This window comes from Phalaenopsis equestris, unplaced genomic scaffold, assembly GCF_001263595.1.
Source record: "Phalaenopsis equestris unplaced genomic scaffold, ASM126359v1 Scaffold000090, whole genome shotgun sequence".
NCBI classification, from domain to species: domain Eukaryota; kingdom Viridiplantae; phylum Streptophyta; class Magnoliopsida; order Asparagales; family Orchidaceae; genus Phalaenopsis; species Phalaenopsis equestris.
The window spans coordinates 616,843-640,932 of NW_018164532.1; the positions used below are offsets into that span (position 1 = coordinate 616,843).

A 24,090-nucleotide genomic window follows, 5' to 3' on the forward strand; every position below is an offset into this window, starting at 1 on the left:
ACTACCGCCAACCTCTGTCGACCACCGTCGACGACCGCAGATCACCCTCGTCCTCTGTCGACCACCATCGACGGTCATCGACCGTTGTCAACTTGCACCTAACGTCATCAATCACCAACAACCAGACGCTTTCAGCAACATTGTAATATGAAAAATATAATTATCATTTCCTATCTGTGGGGCAGAGAATTTCTGTAATCATCAATCAATAGTAGATTTTCACAACTGAATCAGCCCTGTGATTTTTCCCTCACTAATTTTTCACGTAAAAATTTATGAAATTATCACCATTTATTATTTTTTTTTATCTGTCTGTATGTTGAATAAAATTTTGTGGGAGGCATCAATCGTAGAAAAAAAGAAAAAAATAAAATTAGGACTCCATCGAATGAAGGCAGTGCGGAGCACACGCAGCACCACTGAGCGGGGAGTTTCGATGGTTGCGATCGCCGCTTACCTTCCCCCACTTCCGACGCATTTTGGCTCGAAACCCGGTGACCTCCGGCGATTTTGGTTCACTTCTCCGGTGAGTTATTTTCTCCATTATCACTTCTGAGGTAAGAAGTATCACGAGTAGCCCTCACCCATTTGTGTTTTCAATTCTCTGAAACACAAGCTGGATATCGCCACCATTCCGTGGAATCGTAGCTTTCAATGGCATGGGAGTGAGAGTGGAGCGTTGGCTGTGCGTTTTCGTCCCCCTCGTGCATCGATTTCTACGACGACGGAAGGTTAGGCGATTTTGCTTTGCTCACTGTTTCCAGGGTAGTCGGGATTTTGGGCGCGTTTATTAGACGGATATGCGCTGCAGGAACTTCTGATCAGGAGCTTAGATTGGTGCTTGAACTCGCTACGGACGAGGAACTCTATGAGTTGGAGAATATTCTCTACGGCCGAAGGTGTGCTTCTATCTTGCTCTTTCTCTTCAATTATTACCTGTTTTCTCTCCATTGCTTATTCTAGGAAGAGTTTAGTCGAACATGACGTGACTGATTCTTTGTTTTTTAGATAATGGTTGCTCTAGGGGTTGTTTGCCTGCCTATAAGATTTATGTCAAATAGCATTTAGTAAATCCAGTAAATCCGGATTTATGGACACCAAATGCTGAAAATCTAGAATAATGTTTAGTTCAATTTAAGGTTAAATCCATTAAATTCATTTATGATGTTTGGCATAAATCCACCCCTGCGACTTTCTTCCCAAGTTAAATCTATTAAATTCACGCAATAATTGGATTTAATAAATCTGGATTTACGTTAAAAAAAGTAACGGAAGGGAAGAAAATTTGGATTTAGCTAAGTCCGGATTCAATTTGTCCATTTTTTTTGTTTGGCTTGATTTAGGTTAATCGTGCTAAAATCTGGCTACCAAACACCCCCTTAGAAGAGCTTTTCCTGGAAACATTGCCTAGTGCCGATATTTTATTATCAAATTTGATCTTTTTTTTATTATTCTATATTATTTTTTTTGGAGCTCGATCGATGCCATAAAGAAAACATTAAGATATTAACATCAATAAATACATTTACTAGGAAAAAAAAAAAACTTGGAATCATGAACATGAGAAAAAGTTTTTATTTTTAAATTTCATGATACAAGGTTTTTGGAAGGTGTTATGGTTTAGTTTTATGTTCCTTGTTAGATTTAAGTGGTACAAAAACTTTGTGTTTTGCATGATACAAAAACACATTATTTTGCAACCAAACTGAAGGACAAAAATCAACACCAAAAACCTTACATGGCCACCACCAAACTCAGAAATAAAGTTTTTCAATAACTTAAACAATCAACTTCAAACTTTCAATAGGAGTCGTAGGTCGGAAACAACCCATTTTTTGGGTGGGCAAACTTTTAAATAATTAAATAATATAATAATGAAAAGATAAAAATAAAAACAATTAAATAAATAAAACTACATACATCTAGTAAGATAATACAATTAAATTTATAATTTAAAATTATTAATCAACATGAATGTATGAATTTATAAATATACAAATAGATAAGGGGTATGTTAAGCATTCTTTGATAAGAATGGGGCAAAACTATAAATTGAGGATGGACAAACTTATAAAAATTGATGTCTTATAAAAGAAATAAAAAAATTGAGGGTACCTGCCCTCACATTCAGGTGGTTTAGCCACTGCCAGAAATCTTCTACTGAAATAATAAAGCAAAATTATTCTTAACCACAGAAATTCCTGAGCCATTAAGAAGTGTGTGAATAAAGATTTAAAGTTTGACAACAACGACATTTAGAAGTAAGATTCAATCAATATAACACTTGCATTTAGAATCAAGATTCGGTACAATGACATTTATATGTAAGATCAAAATCCAGAATAAAAAATTTAAAAAGTCCCTTGTGCTTTAGTCTTAAATTTCATAATTTAAATTTTTCATGTAATTAAGCATCTCTTCAGCAAATTCTTGAATTTTCCCATATAAATCCAAAATCTCATTCTCAGACACCATACATTGGAGAAAATATTTGACTCCAACGTTTTTTAGAAGAAAGACATAAGGTTGTGGCATTCTCTATCTTACTCAATAAGAAACGTAGTAGAGCCCTAAATGAAGGATACAAAATGGCATAGCTTCTTAGTTTTCGTGGTTTAATAAAATGATGAGGAGACAACCTTTGAACAAATCCTTAAATAAGATTAAAAAACACCTTGGATACTACACCAAATCTATTCATTCAATGCTTAAGCCATGGCAAGAGCAAATCATTACCAAATTCAAAAGTGGTAGGTTGAAGTTTAAACTAAACGTAGATGGATCACAAATTCATTAATGTTTAAATTTATGTCTTAAGGGCTCAACCCAATGCAGATTGAGCTCATACCAAAGAAATAAAGTAATAAAAAAAATCTAAATTATGTCAAGGCCAGAAGTTGGGGATTGACCGCCTGGATGAACACAATCATCACGATCTTTGAGTTCTATGGGATTGAATGACTTAACACGGCGTAACGATGGATGATCGTAGAGTTTAGGAGCCATCTTCTTGATGACTGTTTGTATGCCATCAGCTCAAGAAGGCAAATGGTTGTGCTTTGAAAATCATTCACATCAACAACATCAATAAAAAACGACATTCTTCATTCCAAAAATGAAGGACTTACCGTACCTACCTTAAATCGCCATGTTTGGCTCAAGACAAGAGATGATTCAATTCCAAATTGACTTGGCTCCGAACAACGACAAATGGCTTAAATGTGAACAACTTGAGAATATCATTGAAGCACTCCGTCTTCTGGATTTGTTTTCAAAATATAAAAATCTTAATTCCATTTTCTCAATTTGAGTGCACAAAATGTTGTATGCATTCTCTTCCCTTTCAAGATGTTTTTCCAAAACATCATAAGAATCTCCAATATTTTGAAACAAATTTTTCAGCAAGTAAAAATTATCAAAGAAACACCCATCCATAATCATGGCTCTTCATCTCAACTTCAAATTCAAACTCAAGATCGACAATTCAAGCTCCACTGGTAATAGCTTTTTGCACCAGAAGAACCCCTCCTCGACAGAAGGTATCCCCAACAAACATTTGATCAAATATCACATGCAATCATCATTAAGGACATGAACTTTTAGGTTCATTTGCTCCTTAATCTTATGACATTCACAACTATATAAAGTGTCACCAATTTTGACAGTATCATGTTTGGACCTTCCTTTGATTCTCGTATCCATTTACACAAAATCTCTCTTGCAAAAAAAAAAAATTAGCCTGAACCTTTGATAAACTATGCCATGTAGCCTTTGGATATAGTGCTGTGATACTCGAGATAACATCATAAGAGTCTACTAGAGGATGATTATCAAATCCCTCATGCGTGACTCCACGGGAGTTTGCATCATAGCAATAGTAATTGATGTTTGGGTTAATACCCATTCTTTGACAAACTTCACATGGTGAAGTGAAATAATAAAATTAAATATCATCGCATAAGTCAAGAGGCTAGAGGAAGGAAAGTGTAGCGTTATTAAAACTTAATATTATCAAATGCTGCTTTGCAAACTTAAACCATGGTTTAAGAATTTGGGGAATAGATGGAAGTTCCAAATTCACTAACCTAGACCATGTCAATATAGGACCAACATGTGCATAAACTAACTAAATTTCGCTTTCAAAATGAATTGATCCAAGTCAACTGTTTGTGATAGCCGGTTGAGAGAGATTCCTCTGAAAGATTAAATAACACATAAGAATCCTGGAAGATCTTTGAAGAATCTTTTAGATTAATGAGATATAATGGTTTACTCAAAATTAGTCAGTGATGATTTATTTACATGGACCAAAAAAGTGATGGAAGTGTAATTTTTTATTGATTTAAGATTGTAGGTCCTGCCACCTATGCGTGAGTGTTTATATCTTAAACAATTTAATTTGGGAGGACTTTTTTTTTTGTATAAGAAAAATTTTTAGAGCATATAACGGATTACTTTTAAATGAATTTAGATTCTTTATGTTTCTAATTTTTAGAAGGTTTCATCTATATCTGGATCAATAGTCTTATACTTTCAAATCAGGAAATAATATTTACTGATATGTCAGTGTAGATGTTGTATGTGTATGCTATAACCATTTACAAACTTTATACACTTAATTTTTTTATGTTTTTTTGCTGTTTGGATGCCTCAATTATACAATTTTTCTCTTTAAGTGACATAATAAGAAAATTCCACTGTTTCCTCTTTTCTTTTATAGCATGTTTCAATTGAACCAATAAAGAAGGCTCCACTACTTCCTCTTCTTGAAAGTCATTAAGTTTTTAGACAAAATCAATACTTTTCTTTACTGGTGAAGGGTCATTTTTGAGTGCTTTCGGGTTGCAGTTTTAATCACTATCAAAGTCTCCTCTGATTTGGTGAAGTTAACTTTTTTTTATGATAATTTGCTCATTCTAATTGCAGCTACTTTAGTCCGTTGCTAAAGTCAATTTCTAGCAAACCAGATATTGATTATATTCTTGAAGAAGCAGATGACCAACAACGAGAGGATTACATAACACACCTTGAATCACGTTTCTTTTTCCTTGCAGCAGATGCTCGTTCTACACTAAGGTTTGCTTGATTTGTTTTTTTCTTCATTAAATCTAAAATTATGATGTGCTTAGAATAATTTCATTTTAGTCACTGAGTGCATTGCTGTAACTTAGATAACAATTGTTTATTCTCATCTAGTCACTTGATTTTACTTTTATATGCATCTATATGGGTTCATACGATGTAGAAATTAAAATTTTCATTATCCTGGATCAATGTCCTATTTTGTAAGAAATTGCCATTCGTTTAAATTTCATTTTTTTTCTTAGGCATGAATTAAAAGCAGCTCATAATCAACTCTCTTACTACCCAGTCTTTCTTTTTTAGTTTGTTGTAGCATTAAGATCACCACATCTTGTCAGGTATACTCCACAGGTTTGGCTGTGCTGATTTTTTATGATTTTAACATTTTACTCACTAGGAGTTAAAAGAAAAGGTAACCCTGAGAGTGTTTTTTGCAAAAGTGTCTGGTCATTAATGATATAGGACACACAATATTTTCTTGGAGTTAAAATTGTCTAAAATAGGAAAAAAACACACCCTCTTATTTTGGAAATACGATGCATATTTTCTTGAGGAGCCGGGCGTTCTAGGCCACAAATTCACAATACTAATACCCTTATGATGCTCAAACTGCTAATAAAAATATATCCTTTGATGACCCATCTTAATTTAGCTGACTGGCTACTCAAGTTTGATATGGAGAGTTTCTCGGATGTACCACATCGGCTCACTTGGGCATAAAATTTCAGTTTTTGGATATTGTATTTTTCTTAGAGGTACTTTAATTACTTAAAAAGGTAAGGAACAAAGTATTGTGTCCAAATTTGATCTTGAGTTTGAATATAATGTTGTAATTAATTTTGGTTGTGAAATGATGCGGTTAAAGTCTCTTTTGGGGGAATTTTATTTTCTAATTACTCAGCTTATGGTTTGGATTGTGACGATCATACTGTCATCTACATTGTCATAGCTGATGTTTTCACAAAATCCTTGGGTCCTTTACGTTTACCTTTATTATGCAACAACTAATAGCTAGCCAATAGTATGACATATCTAGAGGAGAAGCGCTAGGAAAATTTTAAATCAGGAAGGTTTTTTATATTGTCAAGTGCTATATATTTATTTTTTGTTTCTTAGATTACTGATTTAATTTGTTTAATAGAGATTCTTTGGTGGCAATACACGACAAAAAGGCCTTTCCTCTAACAGTTTGTGTTGTGTTTCTATGTTAGTTTTGTCTTTATTTGTCTTTAACTATTTGTTAAAAGCATCATTTATCATTTAAATTTTATTTGGTTCTTTTTAATTTTCGGTATGGCTGTTTTAACTTCAAATATGACTATAATTATAAATATTTTCCAGCTTCATGTAATTGGAAGGTTGATAATTGAAATATTTTGAGATTTGATTCTTATATGGTTTCATCTCTTTATGGATGCTTGAGGATTCACCTTTGCTTCACCTTTGATGATTCTATAACTTGATGTATCAAGAATCAATATCAACAATTTGAGGATTTGTTGGTGTTTTGTTTTTTTTCCCTATTTTCTATTGAATCCTCAACTTTTCTGCCTACCTATGTATCATTCTCTTTTGCGTTAAAAAATATTGAATTCACTATCATTGTGAAATTGAACTTTGTAAGATGGTATGAAAGTTTTCCTGTGATCACTTTGAATTTTATATTTGGTTTTTTTTTTGTTTGACAAGGGGTTGGAGGCCATCATACAGAAATGTCTTATTGGGTGTGAGAAGAAAGCTGAACATTTCATGCTCAAATAAACTGTCAACAGAAGACCTGGAAGTTGAAATTTTTCTTCATCTATTGCAGGATTATTCAAGGTATAAATGATGAGCTTTCTACATGGTTGCTGACTTGCCAATTATATTTTCTTCAAATTTAATTGTCCTAGTAGTAGAGCTAAAATAAATGCCAATTAAAAAATAATAATTATTTTAGTAGAGAAAGAATTAATTTTTGTCTGAGTTTATATCCATGAAATTATAACTACTCGCATTATTTTTGCCATTTAAGTATCTTGAATGATATGGTTGACTTATGCTCAGTGAAATTTCTGAATTTGAGAAAGAGGAACAAACAAGAAATAAAAATAGAGATAAATGACAGCTAACATAATGTGACCCATGCTCTTCCCACTAGATATGTAAATTGCTGAACACAAAAACAACAACAACAACGACAACAACGACCACAACAAGTCTTTATCCCACTAAGTGGGGCCGGCTACATGAGTCCTTTTTCTACATTACATCCTATTGAGTGTCATATTTTCATTTAATTCTAATAAATTAAGATCATTTTTTAAACACTTTGCCTAAGTTTTTCTAGGTCTACCTCTGTTTTTCTTAATATAAATTGAATCTAAAACATCTACTCTCCTAACCGGATCAGCAGATGGTTGACATTTAATATGACTAACCATCTAAGACAACTTTCTTTAATTTTGTCTGCAACCGGAGCTACACCAACCCTATCACGGATATATTCATTTCGCATTTTGTCTCTAAGTGTCAAGCCACTCATCCACTTAAGCATTCTCATCTTGGCAACCCTTTGTTTTATGCTTCTCCTTTAAGGGCCAGCATTCCGTGCCATAGAGCATTGCAGGTCTCACTACCATCTTATAAAATTTTTCTTTCAGCCTAATCGGTACTTTTCTATCACACAGTAGGCCTGAAGCATTCCTCCACTTCAACCAACCAACTTGAATTCCACTAATAACATCCCCATCTATATCATCATACTATTGAACTCTAGACTCGAGATATCTAAAGCGTTCACACCTTTTAATGATTTGATTACTCATAGCTAAAACTCTGCCAGTAGAGCTACTACTACTAAAATTACTTTCCATGTATTCAATTTTTGCTCTACTCAAATGAAGGCCCTTGGACTCCAATGTAGAGCTCCATATTTCAATTTTTTCTTGAACTTTTTATCTTGTCTTATCCACAAGAAGGACATCATCAGGGAAAAGTATACCCCAAGGTACATCCTCCTCTAAATGTCCAGTAAAGGCATCCATAACTGAAGCAAAACTTGCCTAGTGTTAATTGATCATAAATTTTTTATATTTGATGATTTTGATGTTAATATTCTCTTACCTAGACTTTAGAGGCCTTAAATGTATGTTGAAGCATGCCTTCTATTTCATGAGCCATATTTTTCTCTAAAATTTCATCACCAAATATGGTTTTGAATGCTAAATGTAAAAGAAACAATCTGTTATTTTTATGTAAATGATAGATGGATTTAGGCAAAAAATTGCAGCTTTGGTGATGTCTATGTTACGTTCTCATGCATAAAACTAATCCTAGACATAACAAGTACATTTATACTCAGCAATAATAATAATCAAAGACAAATTTCCCCTTAGGCTACGCGCCCTCGTAACAAATTGTTCCTATCTTTTGCCAGATTCTTTACTTACACTCGTCACCTCTTTAAGCTTTTTCACTCCAGTTGACTTTTGGTCATCCAGGAATTGTGATCTTATAAGCCTTTATATATGAAGAGATAATTGTCTTATTTAATTATGGTGATTAACGCGCTTTCTGGGCTTACTCGGCTTGAGACGTAGATCATTGTATTAGGGTAATGATGCTTGAGCCAAAGTCTACTCCTTGATGTCTACCTAGTAAAACCAGAACACAAGCTTAATTTTATTTTATTGAGACTATCTCTTGGGGAAATTACTCGAGTATAATCAACCTTAGGGAATTTGTTCCCTTTGGAATATTGATTGACCTAATTCCTTTGGTTTTATTTTAAAAAATTTAAACTGATAGTACAATTTTCGTGAGTATTTTATAGGAATTGAGATAAAACTTATTGGTTCTATTTTACTGGAATCTTTTATTATTCCTTTTTGTGCAATCTCTTATACGGAAAGATACTCCAACTCTATAACTAAGAATACATAGACTAATTTTTGGGGTATTGTGATGTTGATGATTCACAAAATTCTTGGTTAGGGACAAGTAGAATACTTGAAGAAGGGCCTAGAATCATGCCAATCTCCTAAACTTGGCTCTTAATTATCCTTTTCTTTTCCTTTATTCCATATCTAATTATATCCATTTGCTTTTCTATCTTGTTTTAATTTAATTTCATGGTTTTCTGTACTGCATCAAGGCCTCTAATGGTTTTTGAAGTTGAGAAATTCGGCTCTCTACTATGTTAAATATACTATATCCTTTTTATTGGTTGTCATTACAAACCTAATAACTGTTCTAGTCAGGAAAATAGTTCTCTGTCCTCTGTGGGGGAAGACAACAAACTCGCAAACGGAGGAAGTTTGGGTGTAGGACTTAGCCAATGGAAATTACAACTGCTTGGTGTCCTGAGAACTGGGGCAAAGGAATTCCAAGACATGATTTTGAAGGTATTTATTTCTGTTTTAAGTTTAGCGAAACAAAATGTGTAAAGTTCTATTTTATAAATTTTCTTATCTAGCGGACTTCATCCTTTAACAGGGAGGTGGCATGTTAACATTGTCAAGGATTTTTCAATTGGTATGAACGTGCTTCTCATACTTTGAAGTATGAAACATGGTATTTTTTTGTTGGTCGTCATTTTATCTATCACTAATTGAGTAGTTGGCTTGTTAGTTATCTAATAGATTCTCTGGAAAGTTGATAATGGAAGCCGCCAACTATGAGATAAAGCGTGAAATTATGAAGAGGGTATGCAACTTGATCATTATGGAGCTTTTCGTTCATTAATTGAATGCTAGTATTTGGTTTTTTCTATCCTCTTCATTTGGTCACAAGTGTTAATAGGAATTTAACATTTCAGAGTGAGAATAATTTGATTTTTTTTGTATTGTATTGAAGGTACACCACATGCTTCTAGGTTGCTTTTGCTAATGTTTATCCATGAAAACTACTATCCCCAATTGGTAAGTTAGTGAGGATGTTATTCCGCCAATTCATTAGTAGTTTGACAAAGTTTGACGAGAACTGTTTTTGAATGGTATGCAGAATTGCCAAATGATTATGTGAAGATGTTCGCAGAACTTGAAACAATGTTTATCTAGAGATTTGTTAGTGCAACAAAGAAAAAGACTATTGTTGACCTTGCTCTGGAGAAAAGGACGAAGATCGAGTCGGTTACAAAATATATCACTCGCTGGCATAATTTGAGTATGAAATGCAAACAACAATTGGAAGAAGAGCATGCAATTCAATTGTTGATGGGTAATATTGATGATAAGATAGTAACTTATTTATGCATGACTTCTATCTCTACTTTCCAAGAATTGCTAGATAGGGTTCCTAAATTTGAAAAACTGAATTTCATGAAGTCTGAGGGACATTCCGATAAAAGCAGAAGAAATAGACGTACAAACTCTCGAAGAAGCGAGACAAAATATTACCTCTTTAGACTCTGATAAAGAAAAACAACCCGTTTATGAGAAGGAAAAAAAAAGACAACCCATCAATTCTAATCCTCAACAAAATTTAGTTTTGTGAGGAAATGATTAGCCGAGGACCTTTGATGGGGGAAAGCGTCCGAATCAAAGGCAAAATGGTGAAGAGCGAGCATATCCTTTTTTAAAAGAAAAGATGAATAAAGAATATTCATTCAGAAGAGAAAGTGTGGCAAAGCTATTTCGACAAGATCTTAAAGCTGGCCTTGAATTGCCAGAATGCATAAGGCCTGAAGAGTCAGGTCAAACCAGCAACCCAAATTACTATCCATATCACCGGGTGGTTTTCCACCCGATTGAATAATGTTATTATGTCTTTAAAGATTGGCTGGAAAAGAAATGTAAATATGGGAAATTTACATTGTCCGACAATGTCCTAATTCACCCAAAAAGAGGAGCCAAATTGAGACGAGGAATGAGAGATTGTGTCTCAAAGAAAACCATGAAAATGTTAAAGCAGTTGAAAGGAGTCCCCTGTGTGACGTGGAAATCTCCTCTAGAACTGGAGCTCGAGTTAAATAGAAGACGTGGTAGGTACATCATCCTCTTCGTCAACCCAAATGCAGCCTAACAATGCTAGTTCATCTAGAAGTAAGAAGAGGTCTACGCAGGGTTCATCAAAGAAATCCAAGAAACCAGCCAAATGAAAGAAAACTAAAAAGAAAACTATGATGGTGAAGATCATTAAAAATTTGAAGGAATATCATCAACCAACAAAGAAGCCTGTCAGACTTGCAGAGTTCATGCATGGACTCCAAATTATTGATTCAAAGGACTTCTTATGGAAACTTGTCGAGTCATATCAGTGACCGGACATTTCCGAAACTGTCAAGCTTCTATGGTGTCTAAATCATGTTTGATGACATCACAATCAGATGATAGTTCACAAGATCTATGTTTTCCTGAAGAAAATGTGCCTTTATGACAAACTGAAAGAGGAATAACAAAAGGAACTTCTATGGAAAGCATGTCATCTGAAAGTTTTGATTTAGATGAGGTGGAAGACGTTCAATTGAGGAATAGTAAGGTATTACCTTCATCACTAAAAAAATGGTCTATCAAATAAAGATAATGGAAATGAAATTGTGGTAAATGAAGATATTCTTCTTAAAGTCCTGAAGAAGAAATCAATTTTAAGCAGACCCATCGATTACAACATTTTCTGATATTTGAGAAAGATTACTGCACAACTTAGTGTGTATGACGCTCTCTTGATGTCGAAAGTGCTCTGAGAAATTTTGATTCAAGCTCTCTAAGAGCCCGAAAAATATGAGTCATATTTTGCTCAAAGGTGTGTGCTGGAAGTCTTGCAAGCTCAGGATGTTCCAGCGATCATATTCTCTGAGGAAGTTCTCTTACTTGGGTCATTAGCTCATAATCGCCCATGTACGTTTCGACATATTGTAATGGTGCAAAGATAAACAAAATATTAGTCGATTCAGGTTCCGCTGTAAATTTGATGAGCTTGAAAGTACTAAAATGATTTTATTTTGACATCAGTCATTGGGGGCATGAAAAATTGATGATTCATGGTTTCAATGAAAAAGGCCAGAAGACTTTCGGAGCTTTAGTTCTGCCACTCACATTCGGTCAACCATATATGAAAGTTAAGTTTCACATAATTGATTGTAATCCTTTATTTAAAGCTCTCTTTGGCCGGCCATGTATTCATCGTACGACATCGTCCCATCAACTATACATCAATGCATGAAATATCTAAGAGATGGGAAAGAAATCACGATAGCTGGTAATGTTCGGACTTTTTCCGTTCATGAAGCTACAATATATGAAGATGCAAGATATTTTATGTCAAAAAAAGCCAAAATCTTCACAGTCTCCTAAAAGTACAAAGTCAACCCCCAAGGCTGCAAAGCAACTTAAAAGAGGAGAGAAAGAAAAACAAAGTGAAAAACAAAAGACAACGTCATCTTCCACGATGAACTATCTTTCACCTAAGTTGAACAGTGTCATTCCCCACTTAGGAAGTGATACAAAAGAGGAAGATGACACTCCCATAAAGTCTGATATAATATGTGGGTCTTCAACGAAATTGAAGGACCACTTTGATTATCTTGATGAAGGCTATGAGAATCAGTCAACTTATAAATGAAAAGCTCAATGTGTTTTTTTTAATGAGAATGACCAAATTGTCAATATCTGATGATTTACTTGCACTGATGCCAATCACACCTCATATTTCAAGGAGGTCACTCCTTGTGAAGCGCATGTCACTGTGGAATTGAAGACATTTTATGTACCCCCATTGTCTGGGAGTAATGTACGAGAGTCTTTATTTTATATGTCTGAGGAGTATTAATGCCAAGAGCTCGATTGATCTGTACAATGCCCTAAACTTGAAGAAATGATCCCTACGAGAATGTCTATCATCCCAGAATTCAAAGAATGATGCAAAAGCTAGGTGTTCATGTTGGGGTCACTAAACAATGAGCTAAATACTTCGACAGGATTTGGAATCCAAGAAGCCCGCAAGCTTTTGGTGATGATAATAGATGCACAACAAAAGGTCTTGGATTTACTCAGCGAAAATATTCTGGAAAAGCAATCTGTATGGAGTAACAGAAAATGAAACTGATGCCAAAGATGAAGATGAAGAAAATTTGTATGGAGTCAACTGTACAAATAATCAAGATGTCGATGCCAAGCCTACTCTAGAAGAAATGGAAGATGGTGGGCAAACGACTACCATTGATGAATTGAAGGAAATTAACTTGAGAACTGAGGATGGCCCTCGCCCAACTTCCGTCAGTGCACTTCGGTCTGAAGGAAAAATTGAAGAGATCAAAACATTGTTTTGTGAATTCAAGGACTGCTTTGCTGGGTCATAAAGCTGAAATGCCCGGCTTATCCCCTGATGTAGCAATTCACTAGTTAGCTATCAATGCAGATGCAAAACCTATTAAACAAGCTCCACGGAGTATGAGACTTGAAATTGAAGAACATGTGATTACCGAAACAAAGTAGCTCATTGAGGCAGGCTTCATACGAGAAGAGAAGTATGCTGATTGGATAGCCAACATTGTGCTTGTGAGAAAGAATAACGACCAAATTCTCCTCTTCATCGATTTTCAGGATCTTAATAAGCCGTGTTCAAAGGATAAATTTCCGCTTCTTGTTACATAATTGCTTGTGGACAACACTTCAAACTATGATATGTTCTTTTTTATGGATGGATCTTCCAGATATAATCAGATCAAAATGGCTCCTGAAGATGAAAAACATACATCATTCAGAACGTTGATTGGAATCTATTGTTGCATGGTCATGTCATTTGGTTCAAAGAATGCAAAAGCAACATACCAAAGAGCTTTGACTCACATATTTGATGAACTAATTCATTAAAAGGTGGAGTGTTTTGTTGATGATATCGTCCTTAAAAGTAAAGATCGTTGAGATCATTTGGAAGATTTGAGGATCGTCTTTGAAAAGATCATAAAATTCGATCTCAAAATGAATCCTCTTAAATGTGCTTTTGGGGTATCCTAGGAAACTTTCTTGGGTATATTGTACGTCATAGAGGAATTGAAATTGATCCCAATAAAATCAAGTCAGTTGTTGAGATGCCTCCTAAAAATTTTTGCCAGCTTCGTTCTCTGCAAGGACAGCTCACTTTCATTCGACACTTCATTTTCAACTTATCCGGCCAATGTCAGTCATTGTCAAAGTTGATGAAGAACGCTCCATTTAAATGAGACGTTGAATGTCAAGAGGTTTTGATAGTATTAAGAAATACCTCTTAAACCCACCCATTCTCTCAGCACCAATTCCAGCGAAGCCTCTTATTTTGTACACAACAACATTAGAGGAGCCCTTGGGGCTCTACTTGCTGAACACAATGAAGCAGGCAAGGAGAACGCACTTTATTATATCAGTCAAAGGCTTATAAGAGTTGAGATATGATATTCTCAAATCGAGAAACATTATTTGGCGTTGATTTTCGCTGCTCAAAAGCTTCGCCTTTACATGTTGTCTCACAAAATCACTCTCATCTCAAGCATCAATTCTTTGAAGTTCTTGATGACTAAACCAACATTGATAGGTCACTTGACTCGATAGGCAGTCCTGCTCTTGCAATTCTATATCATATATGTTATGCAGAAAGCAATGAAAGGAAAAATTCTAGCAAATTTTTTTTCTGCTCATTTTGTTCCTTCCTGCTGATTCTCTGCTCAACGATGATTTGTGTGATAAGCAAGTTCTAATCATTCAAGAGAATGAGGAACTACAATTATGGGAATTATATTTTGAAGGAACATCTTCCATTAAGCCCGCCTAACGTCCAACTATTCCAAAGGCACGAACCAGCTTTGTTCTCTTCTTTGTGATACCAGAGGGAGGCATAATGAGGTATTCATATGGACTAATTGAGCCCAGGACTATTAATGAGGCTGAGTATGAAACTTTGATAGCTGGCCTCGAGATGGCTATCACATTTTTGACGATTCATAGCTTGTTATAAATCAAATATTAGGTATCTATAAGATAAATAAGCTTGAATTAACTTTTTATCATAAGAGGGCTACTCAGTTGATGAAGAAAATCTCACATGTCACACTGACCAGAGTGTCTCGAGTGCAAAACAGTTAAACAGACTGTTTAGCTAAATTAGCTAAAGAGATGACCAACATGATTTTTGAGCCAGTATTGATCGGCGTACACACTTGACAAGTCTTGAAACCGTCATGTTTAAAACTCTCACAAGCAGAGGGGTCATCAAGTTCAAGCAAGCAGGATGCAACTTCTGTTGTTCCTTATACTCCTTCCCAGATAATTTCTCAAAATCAACATGAGACACTCATGGCAGAGGAACAAGATGATTGGAGGTAGCCCTTCATTGACTATTTCAAAGAAGGAATATAAATCGATAGATGCACAAATAAAAAAGAGAGTCATGCGGTTTGTTTTTCTCAATGAAACCCTCCATCATAGGTCTTCTGAACAAATGTGACTAATGTCTGGGATCTGACATAGCCAACAAAGTTGTCGTTGAAGTGCATGAAGGACTTTGCGGTACACACTGAAGATCAAAAGAAGTTCCTAAAATGACAATGAAGATCAAAAGAATGAGTTATTATTGGTCATCACTGGTGAAAGATTGCATTTAGCATGCGAAGAAATGTCATGAATGTCAAATTCATGGTGACATAATACACCAATCGCTAAACCATAGCATCCTGGCCATTTGAATGTTGGGGTAAGAATGTGATTGGACCAATTGATCCACCGTCATCAAGAGGACACCGCTTTATCTTGGCTGCCACTGATTATTTCTCAAATTGGGTTGAAGTTGTCCCGTTCAAAGAAGTTATTGTTGAGCAAGTGATAACTTTGTTCACTAACAACATTGTCTACAGATTTGGTGTGTCATGTTGCATTATTTCAGACAATGACCAACTTTTAAAAGCACAAAGATATACAAATTCGTCGATCGACAAAAGATTGATTGGCGATATTCTTCGATATACAACCCAATGGCAAATAGTTTAGTAGAAATTTTCAACAAGACACTAGTAAAACTGCGCAAGAAGATCTTCACTAAAAATAAACGAGAATGACATACTAAGATGATGGAAGCGTTGCGGGCTTATCGCACAACTTATAAAACACCAACTTAAGCCACTCCTTATGCATTGATGTTTGGAGAGAAGCGGTATTGCCACTTGAAGTTGAGTTGTCATCACTACGGGTAGTTGTTCAGTATAATCTTACACGGGAGAAAAATGCTTGCTTGAGAATGGAAGGGTTAGATGCACTGGATGAAATCAGACTCCAAGCTCAACAGAACCTCAAAATCTACAAGGCCAAGGTATCTCAAGCCTTTGATCATAAGGTGCTTCCTTAGACATTCCAGAAAGGAGAGTTAGTGTTGGTGCTGAGAAGGCGCCAATCATTCCCCATCAGAAAGTTTGTGGAAAATTTATGCCTAACTAGGAAAACCCGTTTGTTATTGAAAAAGTATATCAGGGAGGAGCCTATCAACTTATCAATTCAAACAGACGACGACCAATGCCTCCAATCAATGGTTGATGCAAGAAAAAGTATTATACATAATGACCAATTATGAGATGCTATGGTTAAAATTTCATTTTAAAATGTAAATGATTTGTTTCGTGTTCATATGTATTTGAAAATTTCTTCTAACACAAGAATGCATTTCAAAATTAATATAAATGTTCCTCGCAAGACTGGGGGCATTTTTTTAGTTCATCTGAGCTAATGTTTAGTTTGCATTCTCAAATTATGTTACACTTTCAAAATCCCCCCGCAATACTGGGGACATTTTTAGAAATTTTATATAAAATATATTTAATTTCTACTTACAAGGCAGAGAGCTCTTTATTTGGGTTGACATTTTGCGTTGTGTCGAGATTCCCAAATATGATGTTGAAATTCTCAATGTTAAAGCTAGAAATATTAGGGTTGACATTGAGTTTAAATGCAGAGATCTCCAAATATTTGTTAGAAATTGCCACCTGACAAAAATAGATGCAAAATGAAATTTGAAAGGCAAAGATTTTCTTTGATTATAATTCCCAAAGTTCAACTAAAAAAACTTCATGATTTGCAAGCCTCGATGATTCAAGTTGGAAGTATGCAAGCTCTGTCACAATTCATGTTCGAGACTCGAAAGGGTCAAAAAGGTCATACTCAACAACCCCAAATATGGTCGAGTTATGACAATTCGCTTCACTCAACAAGCCTTAAAAATGGCCATAGTGAAGGAGCAAGCTTTTTCACTCAGCAAGCCTTAAAAATGGCCATAGTGAAGCAGCAAGCTTTTTCACTCAACAAGCCATAAAAACAGCCGTAGTAGGAAAGCCCCTACCTTGTAAATTTGATAACAGGAATCATCTAGTTCCTAAGCTCATCCAATTTGACAATTTAAGTCTTACAAATCCAGAAGACTTTTTCAAAAAGTTAAGTCTATAAACTGAAGCTTCTTAAGTTGAAGAGGCACATGTTCGTTATAGTCAAAGTCTATGACTCAAACGGGTCAAGAAGGTCGGACTCAACAAGCCCAAATATGGTCGAATCGCTGACAAATTTGTTCACTCAACAAGCGATAAAATCGACCGCAGTGAGGATGGCCTCGTTTTTTAATCCAGTGATAAAGACTATCAAATCCCAAGCCTATTCGACTTGAGAAGTTCAAGTGGACCGGATTATGGAATTTTTTTTTTATCAATCAAAAGAAATGAGGATTGCTCAAGAAAGCATCAAGTTGAGCTCGACGTTCTGTTCAAAGGAGCCTCAATAAAGACAAAAAAAAGTCCACTAATAAAATCATAAATACATACAAACAGTGAAATGTAACAACTACAATCAAAACATCACAAAAGATGAGACTACACAGCTCGAAGTTGTCATAATCTCAGTAAGGGTCTCATACTCTGCCTTAGCAACCTGCAGCTTCTCCACTGCTTGAATCAAGGCTGACTCAGCAACTAACACGAACTGGTGACAAGTCTGGACTATTCGTGTATGCCTAGTGTGCTCCATCTAAAGACCGGCTTGGCCGACATGCTGTCTCTGGTCTCTCCCAGAAAACGTTGTATACAAGCCCCAAGACTCTCAATCTCAGCTGAAGTATCAGAAGTGCGCCGGCGGAGCCTCTGTATAGCTGTTGAACACCTATTCAACTCATCATGTGCAACATCAGCTACCTCACGACGTCTCCTAACATTTTCCTGAAGGTCATGTAACGAAGCCCTGGTCCGAGTAATTGTGAGAGCTCTGAGTCTGCGAACCAAAAACTCTGCCTCTCAACATACCAACTTCGAGTATGTGAGCTCTGGTCCTACCAAATCAAAGTGCATCAGAAAGTCTAGCACGACATCTGCATCCACAATAAAACTCTCCAAAAACTGAAGAAATGTAGAATCTAATCCGGATATCAAACTCCATAGAAAGGATAGTACACACTCATGCATATCCCGGTGCCTAGCATCTGTAAATGACGGACGCCGATATTAGATCCCGGACTCATAGTCTGCTCCAACTGGTACTGTTTAAAAAAAATATCAAAGATTAGGATGCTATACCGAAAGTGCATACATGTCTATATATCAAGGTAAAAAAAGTAAAGAATATTACATGGGTTGGACTCCTCCATATCTATGGAAGAGCTATCTGGACGAGGTATAAGAAGTACAATAGCTAAATCAAAAGAGGTAGAAACTAATACTGCCTCGTCAAGTATGTGTTCTATCTCAGATGTAATCATTAAATCAGTATGGATCTTCTCTGGTGATGCAAAAGGCTGAGGATTATGACCAACCATCTGATCAACAGGAGCCGAAGAGGACTCGCCCCGATATCTAACATGTCTATCTGCTGAAGGAACACATTAGAAGGTGGAGGTGGCTTCTTAGTCCGTACTCTAGTCGGTGAAGAGACAACTGTCTCTTCTATAATTGGCTCATCCCCTCTCTGATCTGCATTGCGAAAAAAATTAAATAAAGATAGTTGAAATAAAATTGTGAAAGAACTGTTTACAAAAATGTTTGGCTGATAAAATTTTTACCTATGCTATCAACGTCTTGTGGGATACTGTGATGTGGCCTGACCTCGAGGGATGCCTAATGATATTAGCCATCGCTCATACCGGCGAGCACCATGTTCCATGAAAGCACCGAAAGATTGTCTCACCTATGTCAGCCAAATGTAATTCACCCTTGTGAGACTACCAGGAGGAGCTATGGTAAATCTCAAACCGATTCTAACCCTAAGCAGAGGAAACCATAATATGGAAGTTGTATAAAACCTACTATCTACAGGTGTAGAATTCCATCGAGCGAGTGTCAGCAACTCCTTGTATATGCAGCAGTCCGTCATATGTTGTGGTTTGTGTGTATCTAAACTGGCGAGCCACTCTGTTGGGCATATAGCCCATTAGATTTTGATTGAGTCAAATTTTATGCTTTGCTTAAATTTAAATTTTAAAATAAGTGAGATTGAGGTAAGGGAAGGTGTTAGTTTTTTAGATTTCTTATCGGCAATAGCAGCTAAGGTTCCATTAGATGCCTTTATTTAATGGTTTGCTGGGCTATGCATATAAGAAAAGAATTTAGGTGAGGAGTTGATCATTTGGTATATTGCTCTACAGTTTATTTTCCACATTTTGTTTGAACTATTTTCAAAAGCACGTGAGAGGTATGAAGTGGAATACTTATCTGATTTGTCTTTAGAGCATACACCTGTTGTATGGCCGTTTCTTTTAGAGTTTCTAGCATGTCTTTTGTATATTCTTACGTTTTTGTAGTAATAGCGAAGTATTATGTACAATAAAAGGTAAAAAATGGTGCTTGTTAGATTAGTTAATAAAATTAGTGCTAGAAGATTCTGAAGGAAAATGAGCATACCTAAAGTTTTATGGATAGAAGTTAAAAATGATTTGTGGAGAATAGGTTTAACATCATTGAACATGAATGAATGAAAATGAATATTAATAACGCTAGCCTATATAGTAGTGATAAGGCCATTGATGATGATGATGATGTTGTTGTTGTTGTTGTTAATGTTCAAAAGAGCTTGAAAATGCAGAGTTTCTTAAGTTTGTCTTGGGTATAGCTGGGCTTGAGTTCAGCTAGAAAAGTTTGATCATGCTTGATCCAGTTTGTTTGATTTTACAATTTGAATATATATATATATATATATGTATGCATGCACACACCACATTCTTACAATAAAGTCACCGGAACGTAGATAGACATATGTAATTAGATGTTTACATCTTATTGCAAGTGCCAAAATTATTCTATTACTAAATTATTTTATTTAACCAAGCTACAAACGGTGATAACTTTTGAAAGATAAAAAACTTAAATTGGAATTGTTTTAACATTCGCGGAACTGATGAACACTTCATATTATTTGAAATTAAGCATCTATGACACAATAAATCACATTTGGTAACCGCTATTAGTTAATTTCATAAGCACGCTTTATATTAGTCAAACTCATTGTGCTGTATAATGCCTAATGCAGTGCGTTCATAATTCTGAAAGTATGCTATTTTAGCATGATATTTTGACGTCAAGTTGCTTGAGTTATTTGAAATGAAATTTAAGCCAGTTTGAGCTTTGTTTTGTATAACTGAAGCTGAACTTGATCTGGGCTTAGTTTACTCGTATTCAGCTTGTTACCAAGCCATACGAAACGAGTTCAAGCTATTAATACCTTACGGCTTCATCATCTCTTTTTATATATGCTGATCAACTTAATTTCATATATTTGTTCAGATTATACTTGTATCTCCTTCTTCCATTATTTTTTGGGGCATTTAAATATATGTCATACAAATCCTATTTATTTACATATCTAGACCCGAACTTTGATTTTTTAACATTTATAACACTCAAATCTTGGTATCACATCATAAATACCATTCTGTAACCTTTAAAAATAAAACACACTTTTTAAAGCTTAGGTAAAGTGGCATAGATGTAAAAATTAAAATTTAGGTGTTGGAAATGTAAATATATAAAAATTATGTGGTCTATCTAGTCATAGACTTTTTTTCCTTTTGTTTTTTTTTTTTTTGGTAAAAGGGTGGACAAATGGCAGCTATCAACTTGGAGTCTAGGGCAGCTTTGCTTGCTGCAAGAAAGGTCCTGCAATGATATACAGTTTTCTCATGATTAAATAGTAGGAAAAAGTGTCTCTCTTCCTTCTTTCAACTCAGCATTTGCTTTATTACTTTGAAATGAGTATATCATGATTTGCTTTATTGCTATATTTTTCATGTTTATTTAGGGTCTATTTGGGATGGTTAAAGCTTCTTTAAAAAGATAATTGTAAAGTTATGGTGGAAAAAAGTTCTTAGAAAGCTGCGTGGGAATTATATATATATATATATATATATATATATATATATATTCCAACAAATATATTCCAACAAATATATTCCAACAACTTAGCAACAACTTACAACCACTGTGCTAGCAGGTGAGGTTAAAAAAAAAAACTTCCCACCAAAAAATTTCTATAAAGCAACATAAAAATATTTCTCTAAGCAGACAGAAAGCTGTCCCAAATAGACCATTACTATATTTTTACATATTTTTATTTTTCATCTTTGAAATCAGATTAACGTGTTTTGAAAAACACTCAAAATAATTTTGAAGTGTTTTGAGTGTTTTTAAAATAATCATATCTGAATCAAATAAAAAAAATATTTAGTTTCAAATCAAAGTATAAACAAAATAAAATATAAAATAGAAGTGAACTCAAACAGCCTCGAAAGAATTTGTTGCTTGTTTATTGTTATTTCATGCAGGGACTGGCGTGTGCAGCATCACGGTATCTTGGGCTTAGGAGCTTGATGGTTTTCCTTGGGCCTTTGTAAGTGCTTTGTTCCTTTTTTTCACTTGAAGGTTTTGATTTGCGTGCTTGTGATTGACAACTCGATTCATATAGTCTTCAGAATGCTCATCTCCCCTTCATTGGTTTGCTAATTAGCTCTTTTCATTTAGTTGGTTTAAATTTATCGAACTTTCTTTTTTTCTGAATGGATTCAAAAACTTCAATTATCTATTTGGCAATGCACCTTATTTTTTGTGAAAAGGATAAGATTTTCTAGGGAATGAAGTGAACTTTTAGCAATCAACCTTAAAATGTAGAGCTTCTCAGCAAAGGTGCAATATATTCTTTTGAAAATTACTTTTTTTATTACTAAAAGGTTGAAATCCATGCAATAAAATTAGTTGGACATACTCTAAATTACTGTGGCATTATTTCCAACGGAAGAAAACCTTGATGGGAGGCCTAAACATAATCATAGAAACCAATATATGGCATACGGGGAATATTGGGACCAATTGAATAATTATTTTAAGGTTTGTAGATAATAATTCTAGTATATTTGCATATTATGATTGGTTTATGGGTTTTATAGCTAAACAGAATTTGCCTCGAGGCTGACTTATTGATAGCTTTTGTTTTCTTAAAGATCTTAAGCAAGAGGGTGAGACTATCTTAAGCTATAATTTACCAAGAACCTTAATGGTGGTCTTACATAGATTTTTTAAATCTGAGATATACTATAAATGATCAAATTGCAATGCCAAAACCACATTTAAAATTTCTAAAACATTTATTTATTTGTTTATTCTAAAATCCCAGACAACGGTTTTTTTACAATCACCACACTTTAAGAGATCTGGTTCAAAAAACAACTTCTTACTAGAAAAATTTCTACAAAGCAACAATAAATAAGTCCCTCAAACGTAATTGTGGTGACGGTCTTAAATGCAATGCAGACGTAGAGCTGTCTCAAATAGACCCCTAATTTGGCTGATAAGAAGAATACAACGCCTAACAGTTTCATTAATCTTTTTCTATGAATTTATGTTCCACGAAATCTTATAAAGATCCTGATTCTGAGTTGTGTAAGCAGGCTATGGGGAACTTTCCTGGCTGATGTTGTGATTCAAAGTTTGGGTACAGACTATGCCAGGGTTCTGAGAGCAATATATGCATTTGCTCAGGTGTTGTGTACTTTTTCATTCAAGTACTTCAATTACATATATTTATGACCCAATCTAATAATGCCATTTATATATTTCAGATTCGTCTTACAAGAACCTATGGGTGAAAGAGCAATGGAACTTGGATCTCTTCTGCCACTATACCTTTCACTTGGATTGCTTCCTGTTTTTGCTGGAAGAGATGAGCTGAAAGTTTAATATTATTTGTGGTTTTATTTTCGTGTTTTGCTAATGGTTTTTTACTTATATTATTTATTTGTTTTACAGTTCGTTTGCATTTATTTTGGGGTTATGATGAGACATAATTTAACTGTTTTAAGGGGTAGTTGGTGGCATGCGTTAAAAGATATTATTGTAGCTTTAAACAGGTGCATTTAAATTTGTTTCACTATTAAGTGTTTGGTTGGATGCATTTTAAATTATTATTTTTTTATAACTTTTTTGGAATTTTACATATATACCACACAATTAGTTATATGCATGTCTAACTCAAGTTTGACATTTACATTTATAACACTGGTTTTACAGAGTTCTACATATTTCTTATGTGGAGTGTTGCATGTAAATAGGAAATTTCAGGGGTAAAACATGTAAATATATACGAATTGTGTGGTAGGTGTTGTGGTATATATGAAATTTAAAATGATTGATGAAAAAGTGAAAAATAGAACGAGAAAATTCACATCAAAAGAACACACAGATTTACGTGGTTCGGCAAATTGTCTACATCCACGAAGTTGCAGAGGATTTTATTAATTGAGAAATTTACACTGTTTGATCACAACGATAACTACAAGATCTCTTACTTGCTCTCTCTCTTTACATCGAGATTCGCCCAAGAGCAAAAACACCGAAGAAGAAGAAATACGTACAAGAGAAAAAAACATATTTCTTTTCTGCTCCAAGCCAACAAGAAGAAATCAAGAAGAACATCTTCTTCTACTATCTTCTTCTTCCCTCCGCCAAGGACTCAAAAGCACAGCACCTTACGAAAACACCTTTTCTGTCTTCTGCTTCCCGTAAATCCCCTTTCCTATTTCACTAAAGAGAGACAGGAGATGGGTAGCTTT

General features: G+C 34.8%; 1 protein-coding gene across 5 annotated transcripts; it reads left to right on the forward strand.

The window, feature by feature from the left end:
- The first annotated feature begins 350 nt into the window (after nt 1-350).
- Nucleotides 351-23,400, forward strand: LOC110019996. 5 transcript variants are annotated; one of them, XR_002293495.1, is made up of 12 exons: nt 351-526; nt 617-731; nt 812-899; nt 4,927-5,076; nt 6,772-6,903; nt 9,320-9,467; nt 9,559-9,597; nt 9,694-9,768; nt 9,919-9,983; nt 10,066-10,281; nt 21,083-21,142; nt 21,811-21,824. XR_002293495.1 is itself a non-coding variant. In XM_020717929.1 (12 exons), the coding sequence occupies exons 1-12, from the start codon at nt 389-391 to the stop codon at nt 23,125-23,127; spliced, it is 1,128 nt and encodes a 375-aa protein (XP_020573588.1). In that variant the 5' UTR covers nt 351-388; the 3' UTR covers nt 23,128-23,400. The 5 variants fall into 5 exon arrangements, 2 of the variants coding, with proteins under 2 accessions (XP_020573588.1, XP_020573589.1); XM_020717929.1 differs by lacking the exons at nt 9,919-9,983; nt 10,066-10,281 and adding exons at nt 22,930-23,020; nt 23,101-23,400 and having other exon boundaries at nt 21,811-21,875; XR_002293494.1 differs by lacking the exon at nt 21,811-21,824 and having other exon boundaries at nt 21,083-21,157.
- Nucleotides 23,401-24,090: the final 690 nt, after the last annotated feature.

Coding starts and splice junctions, on each gene's coding strand:
- LOC110019996 (XM_020717929.1), top strand. CDS start 389: ATGAAGGCAGTGCGGAGCACACGCAGCACCACTGAGCGGGGAGTTTCG. Junction 5,077..6,771: donor GATGCTCGTTCTACACTAAG/GTTTGCTTGATT, acceptor TTGTTTGACAAG/GGGTTGGAGGCCATCATACA. Junction 21,876..22,929: donor ATGGTTTTCCTTGGGCCTTT/GTAAGTGCTTTG, acceptor TTGTGTAAGCAG/GCTATGGGGAACTTTCCTGG.